Raw genomic sequence first — 23,867 nt, forward strand, 5'->3', positions numbered from 1 at the left:
GTCAAACGTTCTCATCCTTTTAAGATGTAGCGACGAACCCCAAATGCCCACAAATTCCTATACAGATTCCACACTTCACAAACACCTTTGTTTTAAACACAGTAGGGCCAAATGTCTCTCATGGTATTTCCGCCAGAGATGTGTTTTTCACTAAACATTTATGAACCACATCCAGCATGTTTTCTAAGCTAAACATACTCGGTGAAGCATAACCAGTGTTGGGCAGTAACGTGTTACTAGTAACGCAGTTATTTTTGACAGTAACTAATACTCTAACGCATTACTTTTTAAATCAAGTAACTCCGTTACCACATGGTGCGTTTGTCCGTTACTCTTTTAAATTAATACATTTAGACTGAAGTGTAGCCTACAGTCTAACCTGTTTACAGCAGTGACGCAGTGTAGGATTGGTGGATGCCAACCTGTAAACACGAAGACGCCGCACTGTGGGCGTGTTTCCGTTTATTCAAGTATGTGCGGCAGTAATGGCGAGTCAAGGCGAGAGCAAGACGAGTTTCTCTAAGTGGAAATATGCTCAATATTTCTTTAAAAAAAGTAACTAAAAAGTTACTTTTAACAGTAACGTGTTACTTTTTGGTGTAAGTAATCAACAAAGTAAGGCCATCCTTAAAAATATTTTGGTTTGCAGTAACAGTTTAAAAAGGGGGGGGGGGGGGGTCGGTCGGGAGGTCTATATATTTTATTCCAAGTTTCAATGTAAAAAAAAAGGGTACAATTTTGGTGATGGTGATTACGTAGGTAGGACTTTAAACAAATTAGCATATCGTGACGTCACTGACTGGGTCTTCAACCCGTGCCTTCGGGCGCATCATTGCAAACCTCATTTTGATGCAGGCTATATAGACCACAAACAAATTTAAATCTTTGTCAAAAACATGTTTATTGCATGAAATTCAGGTGCATTCATTTGAAGAAAACAAATGAGGTAATTTTAGTGGTTTCCTTCAAGTCAGTCGACATGGTCACGGTTAGACTAGACGGGAGAAGGGATGGGAAAAGATCTGGGCACAGTTTTTCCTGAAGTTCGTGCCAAGGTAAAGCGGTGTCGAGCTGTTTTAATAAATTTTTTAAATATATTATTGTGCCCGAACCCGTTTGACTTTGAACGGTGACAGCGAACATTTTGTTTACTGCAGCCGCAGCCATCATTACCAAGCGCGAACCATTGACTCTGACAGTGAATGAGAATATGAGACGCAGCGAACGCACAGACCATAGTGTGACATCCGTTAACCAATAGTGTAAACATAGATGACGTCATGGGTTTTTCATTTAAAAGAAAGAACGTAGCCTTCGTTTGTTTGTAGGCATAGGCAATTTATATATTAACAATACTTACTAAAATATAATTAATATTATTTTATTGCTTTTGTATTAGTTGTACGAAGAGTTAAAAAAAAAAAACTGGTCGGTCTTAGCGCAAATTTACAACCGGCAAGTCGGTCTAACTTAAAGCAAGCAAATAAATAAATAAATAAATAAATAAAATAATACATTGAGTCAGTCCTAAATTGACAGGGTCGGTCGGGTTACGGCAAACAAGAATATTTTTAAGGATGTTCTAATTGAGTTACTTTTTGAATGAAGTAACTAGAAACTGTAACTAGTTACTATTTCTTAGTAACTAGCACAACACTAAGCATAACTATTCATGTGGGATGACTTTCTATTGCAAGCTTTCTCCTTTACCTCTCGATAAATATCCTCATAAGCATTCAATCACACACACCTGATGAACGAGAAACATTTAAGACATTTAACACTGTAGATCTGTGTCTTCTGAAAACTACTGCTGTAATCATAAATACTGCCCTGTGCTCATTCCAGGGCATCTCTCGGACACGCTTAGTCCTGTATACTGTACCTTATCTGGGTTTTGAATGTGAATTCTCCTCAGGGACTTTGTCCTTGCTGTTCATGCTGATGTTTTACTCATAAGGGTCTCAAATGTTCATCTGTGTTCGAGATCTTTGTTCTTTTTGCTCATTGTTTTATATTATGCTTCAATTAATGAGTGTTTTTGTGTAGATTAGCTGCTTAATGTTATAGACATCCACCTTCTGAAGACTAATACGTAGATTTTATAATCTATAAATAACGGTTTTGTGGTTTACTCCTCACTACTAAAGAGCCTCTATGCCTCTTCTGATCGTGGGCTCACTTCTGAGGTGTAGCTGAAGTGATATCTCACTGCTGCTGTATTATAAAGCTTTCTCCCTCTGCAGAGGAAGATAAGATCGACAAGAGGGAAAATTCTCCAACCATCTGCACACCTTGGCTTCTTTGCGAACATTTGATATATTGTATAAAGTGTTATACAATAAATAAATAAATAAATAAATAAATAAATAAATAAAGATGGTGTGTTGCACCCACCGTACCTCAGACACAACTTTAATAATTACGGTGTCACTATGAAGGACAATCTTTCACCATGTCTGTATACTGACTAATCATCATCACAGCAGACAGGAATGTGTGGGTGCAGTATCACTTTCTTCAGAATGATTTTGCTAAAGAGCAGACATCTAAATGATATCAACCATAATGTGAAGAGACAGCAATCAGATGCTGAATACTTCTGGCAGGATCTCCTGGATTTCCAGCTTCTCTGAATGCCAATGCGACAACCCGAGTCCAAGAAAATCCTTGCTGAATAAAATAGAATAATACAAAAAAAAAAAAAACATTTCTAAACCCTGAGGCATTTTGTGTTTATGCTGTAGCCTTTTCTAGCACGTTCTTCTCCTGGTTTAGGAGCAAACTAAAAAAGGAACCATAACCAATCTCCTTACAAAATGAATACATTATATTCTATGTACATACAATAAGTAAAGCATAAACCATGACAAAGTGTTCTGTTAAAGTAAAATAATACCAGCAGAGTGTTGTGATGTGTCCCTGACCAATAGAGAGTGTCTCTGACCAACCTGAATATTTTTATTGCTCTTATGGATGTCTATAACCTTATGCAGCTAATATACACAAAAACATTCATTAATTGAATCATAAAATATAAAACAATAAGCAAAAAGAGCAAAGATCTCGAACATGGATGCACATTTGAGACCTTTATGAGTAAAACGTCAGCGAGAACAGCAAAGAAAAAGTCCCAGAGAAGAATTCCCATTCAAAACCCAGATTAGATACAGTATACAGGACTGTGTGTCAGAGAGATGCCCTGGAATAAGCACAGGGCAGTATTTACAGCATTTACAACATTTACAGCAGCAGTCGAATATTACAGTCTGTAATCTATTAATGAGCAACATTGTGCTTTCTAACTGTTAATATTTACGCGTAATGCTGCGGAACATTCACGAAAAAAAGTTCATTTATGCTCTAGCACAAACAGTTCACTCATCAGTATCTCTTTATTCTCTCTCTCTCTCTCTCTCTCTCTCTCTCTCTCTATTGGAGTTAATAAGATTAAAATAAACCTAAGACTTTCCTGCTAGACTGCTACAAAGCACTGACACTGGAGACTCATTCCATAAATGTTACGTAAGTGCATCCTTATGGAAATCTTCACACATCTCCGTGATGTGTAGGTTAATCTTGAGATTTCGATTACATTTACATTTAAGGCATTAATCGACTTACATTTTATACAACTGAGAAATTGGGGGTTAAGGGCCTTGCTCAGGGGCCCAGCAGTCGCGGCTTGGTGGACCTTGGTGGAACTCACAATTTTCAGATCAGTAGTTCCACACCTTAACCACTAAGCTACCACGCCCCTTATTTTTGCCAGTATATGCCATAAAAATCCATGCAAATATAGAAACAATAAAATTAAATAAAAAACTGATAATTGAAATAAGAGCTGAAAGCACACTGCACCTCCATAATGCTGATGTAGTAGGAGAAGGGAGTGACTCGCAGACCTTTGACCATGATGTCAGACAGATGGTACGGGTATAGCATCAGGTGCTCACGGCTGTACTTCAGCAGCTCCTCGTAGTAGTTCCTTTCATCCTTCTTCACGTGCCTGACTGTCATGGGAAAATAAATTGCACGTTTTCAAATGACAGTTTATTTAAACAACATTCGTCATCATACTGCACTTACTCTGTATCTCAGACAGCAAAATCTACCTAACATGCTATAGTGATGCACTCTGAAGCGCTCTTACCCAAATTATTGCGAAACCGTAGCTGGTTTCGTATGCTGTACAGCAATACCTGCTTGTCATACTCCCTCTGTGAGTTTCCAAGACTCTGCAAATTGGGGAAAATAAATAAATAAATAAATAACACACACACACACACAAACATATATACCGTACATACATACATTTAAGCTCAACAATGGTATGAGTAGGTAGTGCAGTGCAAGTTTGTTCCTGGATTCAATCCTAAGCTCCTGTCTGTGTGAGGTTCTGTATGCTCATTTTGCTCCTGCTGTGAGCTTCTTCCAGATTCTCCAGCTTCATCATTACATCCCAAAAATATGGTGGATTGTTGACTCTAAATTGCATCTAGGTGCCCTGGGTTTGACTATCCAGGATGTATTCCCACATTACACCCAGTGTTCCCATGATTTGTATCCATCATAACCCTGAACAAAGCAATGAATGAATTAATGAATGAATGGATAAATGGATGAATGGATGGTTGAATGGTTGAATGGATGGATAAATGGATGGATGAATAGATGAATGTATGGTTGAATGTATGGATGAATTAATGGATAGATGGATGTATGAATGGATGTATGAATGAGGTGAAAGTAGATATAACTTTTGAACAGTAAAGCTCACACCATACTGTGCAAAGACCATAAAACTCTCCATAATCCAACTCAAGTTGATTTCAAAACTTTTCTGATTTTTCCAGTTTCCTTCAACTTCCTCCACAGAACAAGCACATTCGTGAACTGGCTATCTTAGTTATGAATACATGATATTCCCAGGACAGATCCTGCCTTGTCCGCAGTGTTCCCGGGACAGACGTCAGGTTCAGGATAAAGCAACGAAGATGAACGAATAAAATCTTCAGACAAAAGACCTACATCACTAAACTACTGCTGATGAGTAGACAAGGAGGAAGTTGTTCACGATAAGTATCCAGATTGCTGGAAACATCTGGCCCAGTGCACCTTTACTTGGACCTTCTCACACACTTATTTGAGATGTTTTAGGGTATAGATGTGGGCATGTTGCAGGGTTGTTGTAGGAATGAGAATTACATTGATGATATTGATGATGATGATGATGATGATGATGATGATGATGATGATGATGACAGTCACAGCTGTCTTAATGAATGACATTCCATATAACTGACCAGAACAGATATATTCTGTGCCCTCGCATGATATTTTCACATGTTTACCTGCTTGACGTTGGCTGGCAGTTTGTTCCACGGGTAATTTTGCCTGATGTGAAATTCCACGTCTGTGTTCATCGCTGTATCCGCTGTTCTGCAGCTAAAACGGCTAGCAGCGAGCTAGCACCTGACTACAACCTACAAAACACCACAATAAACACTGTAACTTCACTCTTTGTAATATAATCGAGCCGACGCTCCTCAATGTCCACTTCCTTGTCGTATTTTTAAGCAGCCCCTTTCGTCACGCGTCCACCTACTGTCGTCACTTCCGCTGAGCGCGTGACGAGACGGTTGGAACAATAGACTGAATTGCAGTAGTGCACTAGCTAAGCCTAGGGCCCTAGGGAGTAGGAACAGTTACCTGGAACCCTAAGGAGGGCCCCTTGATAGAAAGTAAAGTGTCGTTTGGGACGAGACCGCTGTTAAGAATGAATGAGCGCCTGGATTTTGCTGATAAGAGGCAGCATAAGAAGACTGACGTTTACAAGCATTTTAGCCAGTGGCGCTATACACATATACTATACTATATAAAAACTTAGATCTTATATATATATATATATACTATGTAGTATATATGTGTGTGTATATATATAAACTATTATAACTATTTATATACATATATGCCATCAATCAATCAATCAATCAATCAATCAATCAATCAATCAAATTAAAACAACCAAAGTTGACCAAAGTGCTGTACAGAAGAATATATAAACATAAAATACCCAACTCATACATCCATCCATCCATCCATTTTCTACCGCTTATACAAGACATAACAAATTATGAAAAACAAATTAAGAGGCGTCAAAGGCCAAGGAAAAAAGGTGGGTTTTAAGAAGCGACTTAAAAGAAGACAATGAAGAGGCCTGTCTAATGGCCAGTGGCAGATCATTCCACATTTTAGGAGCTGCTACAGCAATGGCACGGTCCCCTCTAAGCTTCCATTTTGTTTTGGGGACATTCAGGAGCAGCTGATCAGCTGACCTGAGAGAACGGGTGGGACTATAAGGGTGTAACGGCTCAGAAATGTAGGGTGGAGCAAGACCATTTAGAGATTTAAAAACAAATAAGAGAATTTTAAAATGGATCCTAAAATGTATGGGCAGCCAGTGAAGTGACGCTAAAATAGGGGAAATGTGCTCGTATTTGCAGGTTCCAGTTAACAGACGTGCTGCAGAGTTTTGAACCATCTGCAGAAGAGCAACAGAAGACCCACTAACCCCCACATACAGTGCATTACAGTAATCCAGCCGAGTGGTGACAAAGGCGTGGATTACTGTCTCAAAGTGATGCTTCAAAAGAAATGGCTTTACTTTGGCCAGCTGCCTCAATTGAAAAACGCTTGATTTAACAAGTGCCCTGATCTGACTGTACTATGTAGGAACAGAATTTGTATTACAGAATGCAATACAGCTATATGGCTATATGGCAGAACCGAGCTGAGTTATGACAGACACTCTGCAGGCACGTGGCTTAGCTAGTCAGGGATCTATTAAACAGATCTATGTTTAATTGATAATAATGAGTGAGCTGGACAGACTAACGAGCTAAAGCACTGCCAAATTGCTCTCTTTAGTTAGAGATAAAACAAAGCTAATGCAACAATCAGACTCAACCTCAGAAGTTGGATGTCTGATCTTGAAAATTTTACTCTCGATATATTCTTATGTTATACGAATCAGAAATATTTTATTAATCCCTGGGGGAAATTGGGTGTGTTACCACAGCTCCAAATCACCACAATAAGAACACAAAATAGAATTCTCTATAAAACGAAAGAAGAATAAGACATAAAGGAAGATAATATATACAATAAAAGTAAGATATGTTGTTGTACAGAGGAATTATAAAGACTGATAGACACAGGTAGGAAGGATTTGACTGTGACCGAACATACTGCTATAGAAGATGTTGTCTGAGATGGCAAGTAGCTTAGACATCCTTCTTTCTGTCACTACAGTCAGAGAGTGCAGCTCCACCCCCCACAACATCACCGGCCTTACGGATCAGTCTGTTCAGTCTGTTGGAACAATCTATTATAATATTATCATAATATTATCATGTTATAGATATCTGTACGTCAACTCGACATTGAGGACACCAGAGTAGGCAGTAGAGCCTCTAGTCAAATGTATAAAAATTCCCACTGACATCAATATCAGACAAAAAAGCAGAAAACTTAGCAAATGTTTTAGACTCAAATTCAAATCTTATTTGTCACATACACAATCATACACAGTACAACATTTTGTGAAATATTTTTTACAACTCCCCTCGATATAAAGATAGTAAATTTACACTAAGGTAGAGAATAAAAAGTAAGTATAAGATGGATAAGAAATAAAAAATATACGTAGCAACTGAATATGGTACAGCAATGCCTGTGAATATGAACATAATATCATATATCATGTCAAAAGAATGTTAAACCTTTTAATTATAAAGATTAATATGCAAGTCATTCGGGGTGAATTTCTCCTTTATGTAAGCCTAGCCAGTGCAGTCTGTGTGGGCATACAGGGGAAGTACAGTCCTGCAGAGGATTATCTTACACACACTTCTAGCCTAATGATATTCAATCCGTCTTCATGCATATATGTTTGGCTTTCCCTGTGCAGGAAAATCAACTGACAATTACTTATGTCATGCCCCTCTGTGCAACTGTTGATAGAAATAACAACCCAAAGTCCCATCTGCTGCTCATAATTAATTGACATCACATTAATTGACATCACAGTATTAGTGTATGATGAATAATTTCATGACTGATCTGCAATTTTTTGTCCAACACAAAGCTATTTTAAACTTAGGTAAAGAGTATTTCAAAACAAGCTACAATGTTCAGGTTCGAGACAAGTACATGGAAACATTAATAAAAAGAAAGCTACACCATTTTTGTGCGAGTCCACAATAACTACAATTCTTGAAATATTATCATTAAACTTTGTTTTATTATCATTTCAAAAGCATTTCACTGCATGTTGTACCCTGTATGTATGTGTAGGTGACAAATAAAATTTGATTTGATTTGATTTTTGCATTAATGTGTGAATTCACGTAACAATTCCTGCATGAAACGTGCTCTTCATTTTACCTGAACTCATTCACCCCTATTAAATATTTGGAATATTCCTCAAGTCACATGATTCACAGGAGATTGTGTAATACAAATTTGAAAAAGAGTAATAAATCTCATTAGTTTTCCTTAACTTTCAATGATATCATGCTAGTGACAAACAGATTGACGGTATGACTCTAGCACACAATTTATAAACTGAAAAGTAACTAAAATTTCAGTTTGATTGAATACCAAATGAAATGAAATTAAAGGCATTAGAATCTCCTCGATGTCTTCATTCATCCATTAGCAGGGATGTTAATCACATTTGGTGTAGTTGCTAATTTAAAAATCTTTATATTTAACTCATTACTCATTTAAGAACTAAGTGTAGTCTTTAACAGTAAATAAACTTATTGCTAGAAATAAATTATTGGTGTCTGATATAGATTAATGGTCAAACACAGATATGCTTACATACAATGTTAAAAATATATTTTAAACTCATATGTAATTTTTATACGAAAACTTTATTAGTTTTAGCTTCTGTGTGTTGTGTTGTTTTTGCGACCTCAGAAAGTGGAAATAATCAGAAATAATCAGTTAGTTGCTATTTAATCATTTTACAAGTAATCTTGTTTGCTCTGAAATCATTTCATCCTTCAGTAGACTGTTGGACCCTGGGGTTGGGAAGCAGATTCAGAGAGTACAGATAACTTTGAATGCTTTTTTCTTTAGGTTTATACAAGCATTCCTCTAAATAAAAGTTCTACATGAAGCCACACATTAGAGTTCAACATGAATTTTTATGCCTGTACCTAGAATGATGAGTGGCAGGTGAACGGCAAAACGTTGTGGTCCTCCTCACCTCCCCAATCCAAGTCAAACCAAGGTAACCAGGCCCAGCTGTTCCCCCAACTCAGCCCAGCCATCAGCACATCTCTATATTTACCAGCTTCCTGGGTTACACAAGACCACCGAGGGGCGTAACAAACCTCTGAACCTTGCTGACTGTCCCCAGTCTAAACTAAGCCCTCGGTCCTCCTAATAGTAAACATAGTAAGCATGGTGTATGGCTAACCAGTGTGGGAACAAACAAGGAGAGGTTCAAAGGCACGGACAAATCTAGTCTCCAAAACTATTCTGGGAACCTGGAATGTACGCAGCAACCTCAAGCTCTTAACATGATCACTCAATGAAGCTTTCTCTATGTCCATGTCCATCTACTATCTGTTATCTGTTATCTTCATTTGCTAAGAGTTACATACAGTATGAGAGAACTGTTATACATAGGGTGCGAATGAAGCAGAACCACAACTGATTTTGAGGAGATCCTTTTGGACAGACAAGGTAAGAGCACATTATAAATGGATTTATTAGGCTGATGCTAGAGATAATGTTAATCTAACAGCAGACTGTCTTCAATTTTACTAATAGTAAACTACTTATAGTTCTATTATACTGTAAGGTCTTTACAACAAGCATTATTCAGATCATTTTGATTTATTTCTATGAATAATTCTATGAATAATTCTATTTCTACTGTAGTTCAAGTTCATTCATATACAGTAGGCCTATATAATATAATATAAGGCCATAATTACAAGGTGACTTCAATTTGTTATTATTTTTGAAACCGGCAAATTGACTAGAAACCGATATGTTCCCTTAAAGAACATCTCAGTTTTTTGTTGAATCTGTCAGAGACATTACCTGAATTACTTGCATTATAGTATATTACACAATACATTTATACCCCACCATAATCTGTGGATGGGATCCGAGGGGTTTGCTCAGGAAGCGCAAAATCCCTGGTGTTAATCTAATTCTCACAGTTTGTTTACAGACTTATTCGAGCACTGCAGGTGTTAATTAAACACTACATACGTTAATTCAACACTTATCATTTTGTTACTTAATACAATTTTATATTCCAACATTTTTAAACCAGAAAATACTACCTTTCTGTTTAAAGAATGCCTTTAAAATCTGTGTTTAAAGGATAATTGTTATTATCCTTTAAACTTATTTTTTCTACGACAAGCCTGAGGAATTTCGCTGGTCATTCTCTGTCGTCACACTCTTAGTAATGGTAGTTAATAATACCCAATAATGATTAACCCCTTAAAATAACAGCCAGCATGGCCTTTGTGATATGGGGGGAATTAAAATCGGTAGCTGTCTCTGGGGCAAATGGACGACTCCATGCCAATAATAGCTTCACTAAATGCCCTCGTTCAAACAGCGAGACTGTCAAGGGCAAACCCAGTGAGGGCTTGGACACAGCTGGAATGTGACATATCCGCCTTGTTAAAATCAGTTTTGTAAGGAAACACTGGCCTAGAAGCATTACGTGAATGTTGATGATTTAGAGGAGGAAATAACACTGTACATAACAAGCAACAGGCCCAGGCAAGAAAAATACAGGTTCATTGGTTGCACAAGTACTATGCTAAACCGTATCAGGGAGTAAAGGGCGAATAAACAGAAGGCTATGAGGTCAAAAGACCAAGAAAACTTTCACTTTTGTGTCGTTAAAAGTGTCTGCCAAATAAGTAAACATAGTAAATGTAATTTCTCACTCTGCCTCTCACACAGAATGGCCTATTCTTCCATTGAGCACCTTCCATTCAAAGACCAGGAACTCCCAGCCCAAATGTTGTGCCAGCTAAACTGCCTCAGGCATGAGAAGATCTTCACTGACATGCTCCTCTGCACTGAAGATCTGGAGATCCCATGCCACAGGAACGTTCTTGTCTCTAGCAGTCCTTACTTCCATGCCATGTTTTGCAGCAACTTCCGTGAGAGCAGCCAGACTAGGGTGGACTTGAAAGGCATCAGCTCTGAGATTTTGAGCGGTATTGTAGACTACATTTACACTGGAATCATTAATATAAGCATGGAAATAGTGCTGCCTCTGATGCAAGCTGCATCCATGCTGCAGTACACAAGGCTTTTTGAGGCTTGCTCAGCCTTTTTGCAGGAGCAGCTGAACCCGGACAATTGCCTGAGCATGATTCGCCTCTCAGAGATCCTGCACTGTGACAGCTTGAGAGAGAGAGCAAAGGAAATGGCTGTGCGCTGTTTCTCAGACGTTGCCGCCTCAGAGGACTTTTGCGAGCTCTCACTGCCTGAACTCATGTGCTATCTGGAGGATGACCGGCTTTGCGCTGAGGAAGAACAGGTGTTCGAAACACTCTTGGCCTGGATCCACCATGATCCTTTTTCTCGGCGGGGTGCTATCCATGATCTCTTTAAGAAGGTGCGCTTGCGGTACATCCATCCAACATACCTCTTCCAATTCATAGCCAATGATCCTCTCGTTCAGTCCTCCACCCTTTGCACAGAGATCATTGAGTCAGTGAGGCGGCTGATGTTTTCTGTTAGTGCCAAATGCACACGTGAGCTAAAGCCTCTCTGGACCACACCTAGACGTTACACGTGCCAGGAGACTTTAGTTGTTGTAGGGGGCCGTAAAAACAATGAGCAGACATCTCGAGAGGCGCTGCTCTATGATGAGCGTACTCAGCGCTGGCAGTGGCTGGCCAAGTTGCCCTTGCGCTTATACAAGGCTGCTTATGTCTGCATACACAGTATTCTGTATGTCGTTGGAGGTCTCAGCCTCAGCATGGCATCAGGAGACAGCACAGTCAGTGCCACGGTCTACACCCTCTCACTTAAAACCAACCAGTGGAGGACAGCAGAACCCATGCTTGAACCGCGTTATGCCCATCAGAGTGTGTCTTACCTGCACTTTATCTTTGTTCTTGGAGGCATAGGGGCAGATAAACAAATCTCTAACACAATAGAGCGCTACAACAGCATGTTCAACCGGTGGGAACCTATGGCCCCAATGCCCACAGCAGCGCTCCATCCTGCAGTGGCTGCCAATGATCAGAGAATCTATGTATTTGGAGGGGAGGATTCCATGCAGAATCCAGTTAGATTGATACAGGTAATTGGATTACAAGGTAGATTTTGCAAATATATATATATATACTCTAAGTCACAGTCTGATTTCTCTTAACAAGTCAAATACTTCACTTATTTTTAAAAGGTTTATCACATATCACGTAACCAGTGGTTGAGAATGGAGACGAGGACAGTAAAAAATGTATGTGCACCCGCCGCTGTCATAGAAGATAAGATTTATATCATTGGAGGTGAGCTTGGTATAAAATTGTATTGTTATTATAAAAAGAAATACTCAGAAATTATAAACAAGCGTACCTTTTTACTGAATTTACTGTTTTGTCCCTTAAAGGGTACACAAGAAGGATGATCGCTTATGACACCAAAGCCAACAAGTTTGTTAAATGTGAGAACATGAGGGAAAGGAGGATGCATCACTCAGCTACTGTGATTAACAACAAGCTCTACGTGACAGGAGGACGCTTCCTCAACAACCACGACGTCATTGAGGATTCTGACTGCTTCGAGTGCTATGACCCTAAAACCGATGTCTGGACATCTAAAGGGTCTTTACCATACAAGCTGTTTGACCACGGGTCTCTGGCCCTGGTCTGCGTTTCCAATCGACACAATCCACCATGACTAATGCAATTGGACCAATCTAATACTTGGGTATTTTGTTGGCTCCCCTGTCCAAGAAATATTTCATTTACAGGACCATATATGAGACTCTCAAACATATCTGAAATTCTCATTTGTGGCTTTGATGGTATGAAGTGTCTTCAGTCAAAGAATATTTGACTAGTTAAGTGGAGGTTTTTGCTATGGAGTCCAAGGAGTGTGCTCAGGAGCCCAGATCACAGCATCAGTTGTCTCCGCAAACCATGTGACCCAATATCGCTCATTCACAAGCTTTCTATCACATTCTTACCAACTCAGAGGGCTTGAATCACCACAGTCATTGTCAGTATACTCCAGATAAACATTTAGAATCCAAAACCACTGGAAGTATCACTGTGGAAAACACAATTTTCTTAGCACATTGTAGCATACCGTAATACCAATCAGCAGCCCATTTAAAGTCACTATGTGACAACACATTCCTTGTGCTATAAAGGGAGAATCAAGAGCAGCTCAATTACTGACAGTTTGTTATGTCGCCCTCTGTTTGAAAAAGAGAAACTGCTGTTGCGCTGCACTTGCGTTTACTTGCATGCCTTCAGTTGATGGGAAAACTCTTTGTTTACTTAAGAAGAAGACCTTGTCTTCTGGGTTCAATGCAAAAAAAAAGCACTAGACCGTAGTTCTGTGAAGACGTGAAGACATTTACAGTATTTGATATGACTTGAATTTTGTTTTTTAGTGCTGCTTTTGATAATAAAATGGTTATTGCATGTCCAGAAACCTGTAAGTGCAAATATCTGTTGTGTAGCAATGAAGTAAGAAATAGATTATTGATCTATACAAAAAGGTCATTTATTGTATTATATACAGCCTTATATAAGTTCAACTTATTCCTGTTCTCTGTGAGGATTTTAGTCAAGGCAATAATATTCAAATTGTTAATTATAATATTAATGGCTAAACAAGACAAAATACACAATCTACACAGCTAATGTCAAGCTGAACGTCAGTTCTGACCTTAGCTCCAGGCATTTGAATATTTCTCATATAGCGCAGCTAGTGTTTGTGTGATTGTTGCAAATTTCTATGCAAATACATTGTACTGCAAATTTTCTATCCGTTACTGAGTCAGATGCATGAAAACAAATTAGTGTTGTGCCTGCTTACACTGACACAAATGTCATTCCTGAGTTAAATGATCATTCAAATGAAATTGCTTTAAGAAAAGACAGAGCTGTGACCTGACAGAAGTGCAGACACTTTAGTATTGACAGTTATGCAATTTTAACACATCAGAGTATTACTGTAAGTGACATATGCTGTATTACATTTCTGCTCAACGCCTAATGTGCTGGCTGACTCATGTTTCCAGCACTGTAATAGAACCAGGCGCGACTATGGAGGTGGTTACTCAGGACATGAACACATTTAATGACATATTGCAGCCATTACGTACCAGCGTCAGAACTTAAGTATAGTTGAGCATAATTTGCAGTATAAAGGGTACATCATATGCGTTCTTTCTTGTTGCTGTGTTGTTGTTTTTTTATACCTAAATACATGTATGTAATTTTCACCTGGAAATGTTGCTATACCGTAGTGTACCTGTGAAATTATTTTTGTACCATAATTCCCTATATGCATCTTTATAGTTAAAAGATATATAATAATACCGGTATAAATGGTGACTGCTTGAGTATACGACCCAAGTAACAAGAAGAAGGTTTAGTACCCATTGTTCCTGATAGTGTACAGCAATGTAAATTCAAGTTTAACTTACATTTAGCCAGGGCTTAAAGTTGTTCAAGCTTTTTTTATTAGTAGTAGTAGCTCTACTCTGCTACATCCTCTGCTTTTTTGCAGATACTTTGAAATTACCTTATTGGCCTCGTTCGGGCTTTTCTGAGATAAAGTTCATAATCATTTATATACATTTGTATACTTATTTTATTTGAGAGCAGGTAAAAATTTCCGGAGGCTTTTGAAGCATGAACGGAACCAGCAGGAGTCACCTAATGGACAAATGTTTATTCATAGTGCTACACTTCCCTCAGATGAAATGACACAGCACAGGATGCTTCAAATTACTCCTCAGATTGCATTCTCAAACCTTTGGCCTGCTTTTCAGATCGCATGAAAGATAAAGTATTCGATGAACTGTTTTGTAAACGTGGAAAAAGTGCAAATCTCTCTGTCTCTCTCTCTCACACACACACACACACACACACAATACAACCTCAAAGCATCCCCATTAAAAACTAGCCGTTCTACAACACCTGATTCACTGTTTTTATTTTATGTGTAAGAAGAAATAAAACACTGTCCTTCGGATGGATCTGATCTACATAAACCTTTTTATAAACTATTTCTCTGTATTCTATATGGCTGATTGTTAGTCACTTATGTTTAGACTAATCTACTCTTGTTGTATTTGGTCATAACTTCAAAAGATATAATGCATTAAAACATACTTTACTACACTGTTCTGTTCAGAAGTTTATGTTTTCTCTACTCTAGCACTCCTGGTCCAGCTCATGGATGGAAAGCCTTCTGAGTTTTGCTAGATAAGGAGAACAGGATGGATGACATGCAGGATAATGGAGACAGAGGACGCATTGCTTGCTTTTGGTATCTTTGGAATCACAGTCCAACTCTAGATGGCGCTTTATCACAGGCAAAATACACAGCACCGATGGAGAATCCATCACAGGAAAGGAAAGTGAGGTCTCAGAGGTGGCCCACACAATGTAGCGTAATGATGCTAAGGAACTTTTCCAAATCCAATCATCTGTACTCGAATCCCCCCAACCGTCAATAATAATCCAGATAAAAAAAATAGTTTCAAAGGTGTTAGTATAATATGCCTTTGCATGGCAACCAGATAAATTAGAATTTATAATGTTGTATTCCTATACAATATCAGTAAGCAGTGACCTTTTGAAGGTCAGTATCTTTAAACTCAGAAGCAGCTTCACAACACTCATCGAGACTTCCTAAAAACATGCACTATTCAGCGATTACATAGATTTACGAGAAAATACCTTAAAATGTAAAGCTTCAAAAAATAGAGGAGGTTAAAGAAGCATGTGAAACTCACTGAGATCTCAGTTACACCTTTCACAGCTAGGATTTCATCATTGGGCTTACAAATATTTATCGATATTTATAGCGAGTCTTCATTACTTTGCCTTTTAATCATTTTTTTTTTTAAAAAGTGTATGGCAAAAGAACGTCTAAATAATTAAGAATCAATTATTTGAAAAATAACAAAATCTTAAACATAACATACCTGTACATACATACACACACACACACACACACACACACACATACATAATATATATATATATATATATATATATATATATATATATATATATATATATATATATATATATATATATATATTGCAACAACAAGAAAGAAAGAAAGAAAGAAAGAAAGAAAGAAAGAAAGAAAGAAAGAAAGAAAGAAAGAAAGAAGACAAGCTATAGGGATTGGTTTTTGCAGTTAAAGTGCTTCTTACTATATGCTGGGCGATATGTATTTGCTTTGCTGTTGGGTTCAAAGCAAGTGCATCTGATACTGCAGTACAAGCTCCAAAACAAGCAATGAATCACCCATTCACTGTAAGGGGGCTGTCCAGTTTTTTGTGATCCCGTTGCCCCCTGTAGCATCAGAGTCCTGTTTTTGGCTGGTAAGAATGCAACCATCTCAAGACCCGACATGTTGTGTTTTGAGATGCTTTACAGCAATGTCCAATCTTATCCACAAAGGGCCGGTGTGGGTGCAGGTTTTTCATTCCAAACAAGCAGAAGCCACACCTGATTCCACCTGTTTAATGTTGTTCTTGGCTTTTAGTAGACTCTGGTGTGGCTTCTGCTTGGTTGGAATGAAAACCTGCACCCACACCGGCCCTTTCCGGATAAGATTGGACACCGCTGCTTTACAGAGTCTCTGTAGCTTTTCTGTTAACTTGAACCAATCTGAACCAAAACAATCCCCTCCATTGTATCCAATCAAACATTTTCATGTACAATAACAGTGTATTGCAATGACTATCTGTATACATCCGTCTACCTGTTTATCTGCTCCAAATACACGATCGTCTGTTGTCTGATTTAATTCAACTTTAGTGCGATGTAGGTCAAAGGTTAAATAAAATAAACCCTTTCATTAAACCAGTTGCCCTGTGAACATTTCTGGCAAGCTGGTAAGCATGTACGGTATTCGTATTCAGTCACATACTTAATGTACAAAAAAGACACATTTCAGAGAATATAGGTCATTTTATAATTAATGCTCCTAATTTCTAGCAGTAAAATACCCACATAAAAGAAAGTCCCCAAATTGCTACATGAAATATGTTTATTATCAATTGATTTGTTGATCAAATTTAAAAAAAATAATAAATCAGGACCAAAGCTTTTACATGCACATTGTTTATCTTTTACAAAAAAACAATACAGTCAGTGAACCAACAATCTGGAATGTCTGCACAACATTCAGCCAACAGAACATGGGACTTTTGCTCTGCATGCAAGATTACAGGATGAAGAAGCAAGGAAAATACAGAAGGCCAACTGCTCACGTCTGACCGAACGGCTTCACACTGAGCCAAATGACTGAAGGAGTTACGGAAAATAACGAATAACATGGCACTAGCAACTACTAATAAAGGGGGGGGGGAATTAAATAATACAAAAAAAAAATACATAAAAAAAAACACACAATCAAACAAAACATGAACGCAACAAACTCTGCATCTGCTGTCACGTGAAAGTGCATTCTTTAAAAACATGGTAAATTATTAGACCATGAAGATAATTATAATAATTATATTATTTAAACTATATGAACATAAACGTACGAGATTACAAGGTAAACATTAGATTAGATATATCAGGCTGTTAAATGTCTCTGGTTTCATGAACACTTCATCTTCCGTTTATGATATTTACTATGTACAGCAGGTCCAACACACAAGAGTTCAGATTGTAGAGTTATTTTGGCACAAGCAAGCTCTTCTTTAAGAAGCTTCATCCAAATCCCGACAAAATGTTAAGAAGCTGAAGTTGGGAAATGAATTTGTTGACATTATTTTTTTTTACTATTAAAGTCTTAAAGCAAACGAATAAACTGAAGTATAAATATATATATATATCCTGAAAGATTTTTTTGCAGTTATCAAATCTTTTGATTTACAAAGCAGCAGTTTAACCAAACGCCAAATGAGCAGAAAAGCATTTGGTCGACAAATGGGCAAAGGAGGGCAGACTGCGAAGTAACCGGTATATCTGCCTGTCTGTCTACTTCACTTATTCCTGAGTCAGGGAAATAAACATTATTTACACGTCTGGGCTGATCCTTCAGCATACTATTTACATACGACTGTATGGTCTTCTCTCGAGTAAAAATATACATTCAGGTCTCATTCTGTACCTTTTCTCCTAGCGTTGCATGCACATCTGGAATAAGAAGAAAGAAAAAATAAGCTGGTAAAAAAGGGGCTATGGAGCCTTTGGTAAACTACATTTCCATAGTTTAACTTCACATTTTCCTTCTTCCTGAGACAGGGGGACAGGGCTGGTGCGGTTAAAGGAAGGACAGAAGTTCATTCTTTCAGCCACATCTGAAACACTAAACTAAGGAACTATAAATCTTGTGATTCAATTCCTTTTGATTTGGTAAAATGGTAGCCATGACACCATCTAGACTTCATCCTGAATGTGGAAGACGTTCTCCGAGCTGAAATCAGACTCGACAGACAGCATGAACTGGATAGGTGGGTCAAACCATTGGAAAGGCCAACACTTGGAAAGACATTCACTCAAAGGGACAGAAAAATGATCCCCAGAGTCTTATGACGAAGTAAAGGACAACAGGTAAGCACAGGAGCTCATGTTTCCAGCAACTACAGATATTATTTAAATATTTTTTTGACCATAGTCAGAGACAAGATCCATTTTAACACCTGGGAATAGTGTACGTCTTGGACAGAGCCAAGTCATTCTCATTAGCAAGTCTGATTAGGATGAACAAATGACACCAGGCCGCAGAGACTCCATCACTTTGTTAAGTGAAACATATTGTCCTACAATGACACCACAAAGGCAGAGCTTCCTTCTACACTTCTTTGATAGTCCGCTCCGAGGGACGAAACTCGCGGGATCTGGAAGGCGACATGTAGAAAGACTGGGTTTTGCGCTTCATTCGGGACCGTGTGCTAGCCGCGGATAAACTACGCTTGCTGGAGCTGATGATGTCATTGATGAAATTCCTGCAGTCCATGCACACATCCATGGTGCTCCAGTCCTCCGTCAGATCCTTTGGAAACTCCACTTCATCTCTAGATGTGGTGGACTCCCCGTGCCTGGACTGTCTGTAAAGATTGAGATGAGTTATAATCAAATCCGCTACATTCACAGCATCAAGAGTTTAAGATAGCTTCACGATCAAGATCAAGGGTTATGCGACATGTCTAAAAATCATAAGCTGTGTCTGAATATCTCTTCTACCCTACTGTAGCAGTGTGTCTGAATTATCAGTGTTCAGACAGGTGAGAAATACACAGATGACCTACTGCTTCTGCAGCATGGAACCAATTCACACTGCGTTATCCCATAATGCAACAGGACTGAAGCAGAAGAGCTGGCAGTATCCAAAATAGTCGAAAGGCAACACGTCGTCTCCTTATAAGTGCAAGTGCTAGAGGTGTTAAAGTTTAACCACGACGAACAACGTTTATTTGTTTAACAACATCCGGGTCACATGTTGAAAGTTTAAACACACAAACAATTTTATTTGCGGTTATTCTGACATCATAAGTCCAAAGTCTATGCCCACATGTTGGATGTAGTATGTCTTGACTGTATTTATACTACACACATATACTGACCAGTACTGTACGTACTGCATCAATGGCTAAACAGTAGGTACAGACTCTGACGTACAGTCACAGTGTGGTGTTATATTTTTTCCTGCAAAGTACTTATATTTTTAAAGATATAATATCTTTATAATCCACTTTTATTACAGACAGACTAAAATAACCTGTAGAAGCTGGTAGAATCCACTTTAAGTCCATTTGTTCAAAGAAAATAAGATGATGCGGTGGCAGAAATGAAAGCAGTTTTTTTTCTTGAAACATAAGAATGTTTATACCAGATGGCCCTTAATGAGTCTCAACATCATAAATATATGAAAATATCACATTAAATAGAAAAAATGATCTATCACATGTACATAGTGTAGACATTGCAGTCATCCCCAGATGCTCTCATAAGCTTATTATAAAACGAATATAATGCTCTGAGGTTCAGTGGAGAGAAAATTGTGTGAGAGTTACCTGGATGTGGAGGCTTTTAGGCTGTTGCGCTGGATGGGTGAGGACTTCTCTACCTGGGCAGTGGGTCCGAGAGCGTAAATCGGCAAGTGGGCATGGGGCTTGGAGGGCAGCTTCATCTTATAGAAGGATATACAGTAATGAATTAACAAATACTCACACTGCAGTATAATAACAAAGACACCTGAATTAGGATGTGTACTGTACATGAAGAGCCAGTAGTCATACGTACCTTCTTACAACACTGGGAACACACAGTTCTGTGAAATAAAAGAGAGGTCAGTAAAGCCTTTTGGACACCAGGATAAGGTTGATTATTTTCCATTAACTGCAGGTCCCAAGGTGGTGTCTCTGTCTTACTGTATGCCACTGTAATTTACAAACACTACTTCACTAAACAACGACAAGAACCTTAACACAAGAGCCCAAAATACTCAAATTGGGGGGGAAACGTGACTTTAGGTATTTGCCCCCTTCCTTGCTGTGAAAACCTTAAATTTGTGGTGGTGCAACCGGTCAGAATCAGGATGTGAACATTTAAATTTAAATCAAAATAATAACATATTGTGTAAAAGAAATGGTAAAAGAAATGACTTATTCCTTTCAGATCCAGGTTGTTCAGATTGTGGCCTAATGGCTAGAGAGTCTGACTCCTAACCCTAAGGTTGGGGGTTCGAGTCTCGAGCCGGCCATGACTGAGGTGCCCTTGAGCAAGGCACCGAACCCCCCAACTGCTCCCCAGGCGCCGCAGCATAAATGGCTGCCCACTGCTCTGGGTGTGTGTTCATGGTGTGTGTGTGTGTGGGTGTTCACTGCTGTGTGTGTGCACTTAGGATGGGTTAAACACAGAGAACAAATTCTGAGTATGGGTCACCTTACTTAGCTGTACGTCACGTCCCTTTCACTTTTACTTTCACTTATTACATAGTAAAACAGTTCCTATATATGCAAAGCACTGTAGCATTAAGCAATTTAGCTCAAGGAAAAAGTACTTTGTAATTTATATTTCTTCAAGTGAAAGAACAAATAAATTCCTATTCGAACGACCGGTTTACCTCTTGCAGAACTGACAGGTGTAGGACCAGGTGAAAAAGGAGAACTTCTTTGTGCGACAAGAAAAGCAAAGCTGAGAAAAAAGTAAAAAAGTATTGTTCATTCATATGCCTAAAGGATTATGAGCATTAGAAAAGCATCAGCAGCATCAAATCAGGAATAATTATGTAGTGCTAAAGACCAGGCTTTAAATAAGCCTCAGTGTATTAGCAGCAATCACCTTTCCTTTCTTCAGAGCATTGTACACCTCTTTGTACTGCTGAAACTTCTCAAGCTCAGCTTTGACCAGAACCTGTCTGATGTGCATGACTTCCTCTACAGTCAGAGTCAGACACTCCACTGGGTAGCAAAATTCCTCCTAAAGACACACACAAACAATTTATCATTACAAGCATACAAGAACCTGACAATAGAGATCTCTGCATCTGGAACTGATACAGCCACACAGCTGGAGCACGGTATGTGAATGCCCCAAACCAGGTTACCAAATCACAATACATGCTTCATGAACAAAACACTAATGCATGTGATGCAAAGACATAACAGCATAAAACCCAATCAGGGTGTGACTTCTTTCTTTATGTTGTTATGTGTTGCAAAATCATTAATACATAAACTAAATACTACGAGTGGAAATGTATGATGAGTTGTCACGAACCATTATTAACCCACACACCACATGTCAAGGTCAAGCTTTGTGTTTCCTTACAGCACTGTAATGCTATATTTGCCTCATAATTTTGTGTAACATCAAGCGTATATACAGTCAAGCCCAAAATTATTCATACCCCTTGCAAATTCTGACTTAAAGTTACTTTTATTCAACCAGCAAGTTTTTTCTTGATTAGAAATGACACAGGCGTCTCCCAGAAGATAATAAGATATACGATATACAAGAGGCATCATTGTGGAAAAAATTATTACTCATCTTTTATTTACATTTGAACAAAAAGAGGCATGTCCAAAATTATCCATACCCTTTACAAACTGTCACAGTCTATGGGAAAATCCAAAGATCTATACCATTCCAAAGAGTCCAAGCTATTCTAAAGCTATTCTATCCTAATTACCCTGATTCGTTGGGAAGAGCCGTTTTAATCAAATCAACAGGTGAAAAACAGAAGCTCTCTGCTGTTGGTTTGTGTACAGTCATGGCTAAGACAAAGGAGCTCACTGAGGACTTGCGGCTGCACATTGTGGCTACTCACAAGTCAGGAAATGGCTATAAGACCTTATCTAAATGTTTTGAAGTTCCAGTGGCTACAGTGCAAAGTATTATTAAAAAATTCAAGATGTTCCGCACTGAGAAAAATCTCAGAGGACGTGGTCAGAAGCCACAAGTGACACCTGTGCTGGCCCAGGTTTTTGAGGGGTGTTTTTCAGCTAGTGGACCAGGGAACCTAATCACAGTAAACGACACCATGAAAAAGAAGCAATACATCAAAATTCTCAAGAACAACATCAGGCAGTCTGCAGAAAAACTTGGCCTTGGGCACCAGTGGACATTTCAGCACGCCAACGGCCCAAAGCACATAGCAAAAGTGGTGAAGAAATGGTTAGACAAAAATATAAACGTTTTTCAGTGGCCCAGCCAGAGTCCTGACTTAAATCCGGTTGAGAATCTGTGGAGGGAGCTAAAGATCAGGGTGATGGCAAGGAGACCCTCAAACCTGAAAGAGTTAGAGCTCATCGCTAAAGATGAATGGGCAAAAATACCAGTGGAGACGTGCAAAAAAAGCTGGTCAGCAATTGTAGCAAGCGTTTGATTGCTATAATAGCCAATTAAATGCTTTTCTATTGACTATTGAGAAGGGTATGAATAATTTTGGACATGCCACTTTTTTTTTTCAAATGTAAATAAAAGATAAGTAATCATTTTTTCCACAATGATGCCTCTTGTACATCGTCTTATTATCTTCTGGGAGACGCCTGTGTCATTTCTAATCAAGAAAAAACTTGCTGGTTGAATAAAGTCAGAATTTAAGTCAGAATTTGCCAGGAGTATGAATAATTTCAGGCTTGACTGTATATAAATGGTTTTTAGCCAGGTACCTAATCTGAATAGGTTGATATGATGATTCAGATGGTGTAGCGCGTGCTAAACCAAATGATGATGTAAGTGCGATATATACATCAATCTGGTATATGATACAATGCAACAGTTCTGCATTGTAAAAATGATTCACACCAGCAAAGAAATAAAATGAGGCAATTATACCAAGGTATGAATGTTAGTAAAGGGAAAACGAGGCTGGGAATGGGATTTACCTTCTTTTCCTGTGGTGGCTACAACACAATGCAAGTGAGGAAAGACTTTTAATTAACTCTCATTTATTCTCAGGCACGGCAATAAAATCAGCAGTTTTAAATGTATCTATCTATATCTGTAAAAATATACACATAGACACACACATTGATATATACATACACACACACACACACATATATTTACATACTCACATACACACACATTCCCTTTATAAATTACCACTTACACCTTTGGTTTATGTGGGTTGAAGAA

General features: G+C 38.4%; 3 protein-coding genes across 5 annotated transcripts in view; 1 reads left to right on the forward strand and 2 right to left on the reverse strand.

Moving 5' to 3' along the window:
• Positions 1-5,624, reverse strand: part of fam91a1 (family with sequence similarity 91 member A1) — a 28,106-nt gene extending 22,482 nt beyond the window's left edge. Inside the window, exons 1-3 of the mRNA XM_027133873.2 lie at positions 5,355-5,624; positions 4,154-4,238; positions 3,862-4,013 (exon numbers count right to left, since the gene is read on the reverse strand). Coding sequence (XP_026989674.1) covers positions 3,862-4,013; positions 4,154-4,238; positions 5,355-5,426 — 309 coding nt within the window. The 5' untranslated portion in view covers positions 5,427-5,624. The remainder of the gene's footprint in view (positions 1-3,861; positions 4,014-4,153; positions 4,239-5,354) is intronic.
• Positions 5,625-9,463: 3,839 nt separating this feature from the next.
• On the forward strand, positions 9,464-15,330 carry klhl38a (kelch-like family member 38a). Its single transcript, XM_027133880.2, has 4 exons — positions 9,464-9,762; positions 11,011-12,367; positions 12,470-12,575; positions 12,677-15,330. The coding sequence occupies exons 2-4, from the start codon at positions 11,012-11,014 to the stop codon at positions 12,964-12,966; spliced, it is 1,752 nt and encodes a 583-aa protein (XP_026989681.1). The 5' UTR covers positions 9,464-9,762; position 11,011; the 3' UTR covers positions 12,967-15,330.
• Positions 15,331-17,298: 1,968 nt separating this feature from the next.
• spire1a (spire-type actin nucleation factor 1a) overlaps positions 17,299-23,867 on the reverse strand; it is a 36,660-nt gene continuing 30,091 nt past the window's right edge. For 2 of the 3 annotated variants that reach the window (XM_027133863.2, XM_047816559.1), the window contains 6 exons: positions 23,615-23,632; positions 21,567-21,704; positions 21,349-21,419; positions 20,526-20,553; positions 20,297-20,412; positions 17,299-19,330 (listed from right to left, as the gene is read on the reverse strand). In XM_027133863.2, coding sequence (XP_026989664.2) covers positions 19,075-19,330; positions 20,297-20,412; positions 20,526-20,553; positions 21,349-21,419; positions 21,567-21,704; positions 23,615-23,632 — 627 coding nt within the window. In that variant the 3' untranslated portion in view covers positions 17,299-19,074. The remainder of the gene's footprint in view (positions 19,331-20,296; positions 20,413-20,525; positions 20,554-21,348; positions 21,420-21,566; positions 21,705-23,614; positions 23,633-23,867) is intronic. The other variant, XM_047816558.1, reaches the window with a different exon arrangement.

This window comes from Tachysurus fulvidraco, chromosome 7, assembly GCF_022655615.1.
Source record: "Tachysurus fulvidraco isolate hzauxx_2018 chromosome 7, HZAU_PFXX_2.0, whole genome shotgun sequence".
Classification (NCBI taxonomy): Eukaryota; Metazoa; Chordata; class Actinopteri; order Siluriformes; family Bagridae; genus Tachysurus; species Tachysurus fulvidraco.

Bases quoted from the DNA above. Each gene is read 5' to 3' on its own strand.
- klhl38a (XM_027133880.2), top strand. From the start codon at position 11,012: ATGGCCTATTCTTCCATTGAGCACCTTCCATTCAAAGACCAGGAACTC. The intron at 12,368-12,469 runs GTAATTGGATTA...TATTTTTAAAAG, and splicing joins ATCCAGTTAGATTGATACAG to GTTTATCACATATCACGTAA. The intron at 12,576-12,676 runs GTGAGCTTGGTA...TGTCCCTTAAAG, and splicing joins TAAGATTTATATCATTGGAG to GGTACACAAGAAGGATGATC.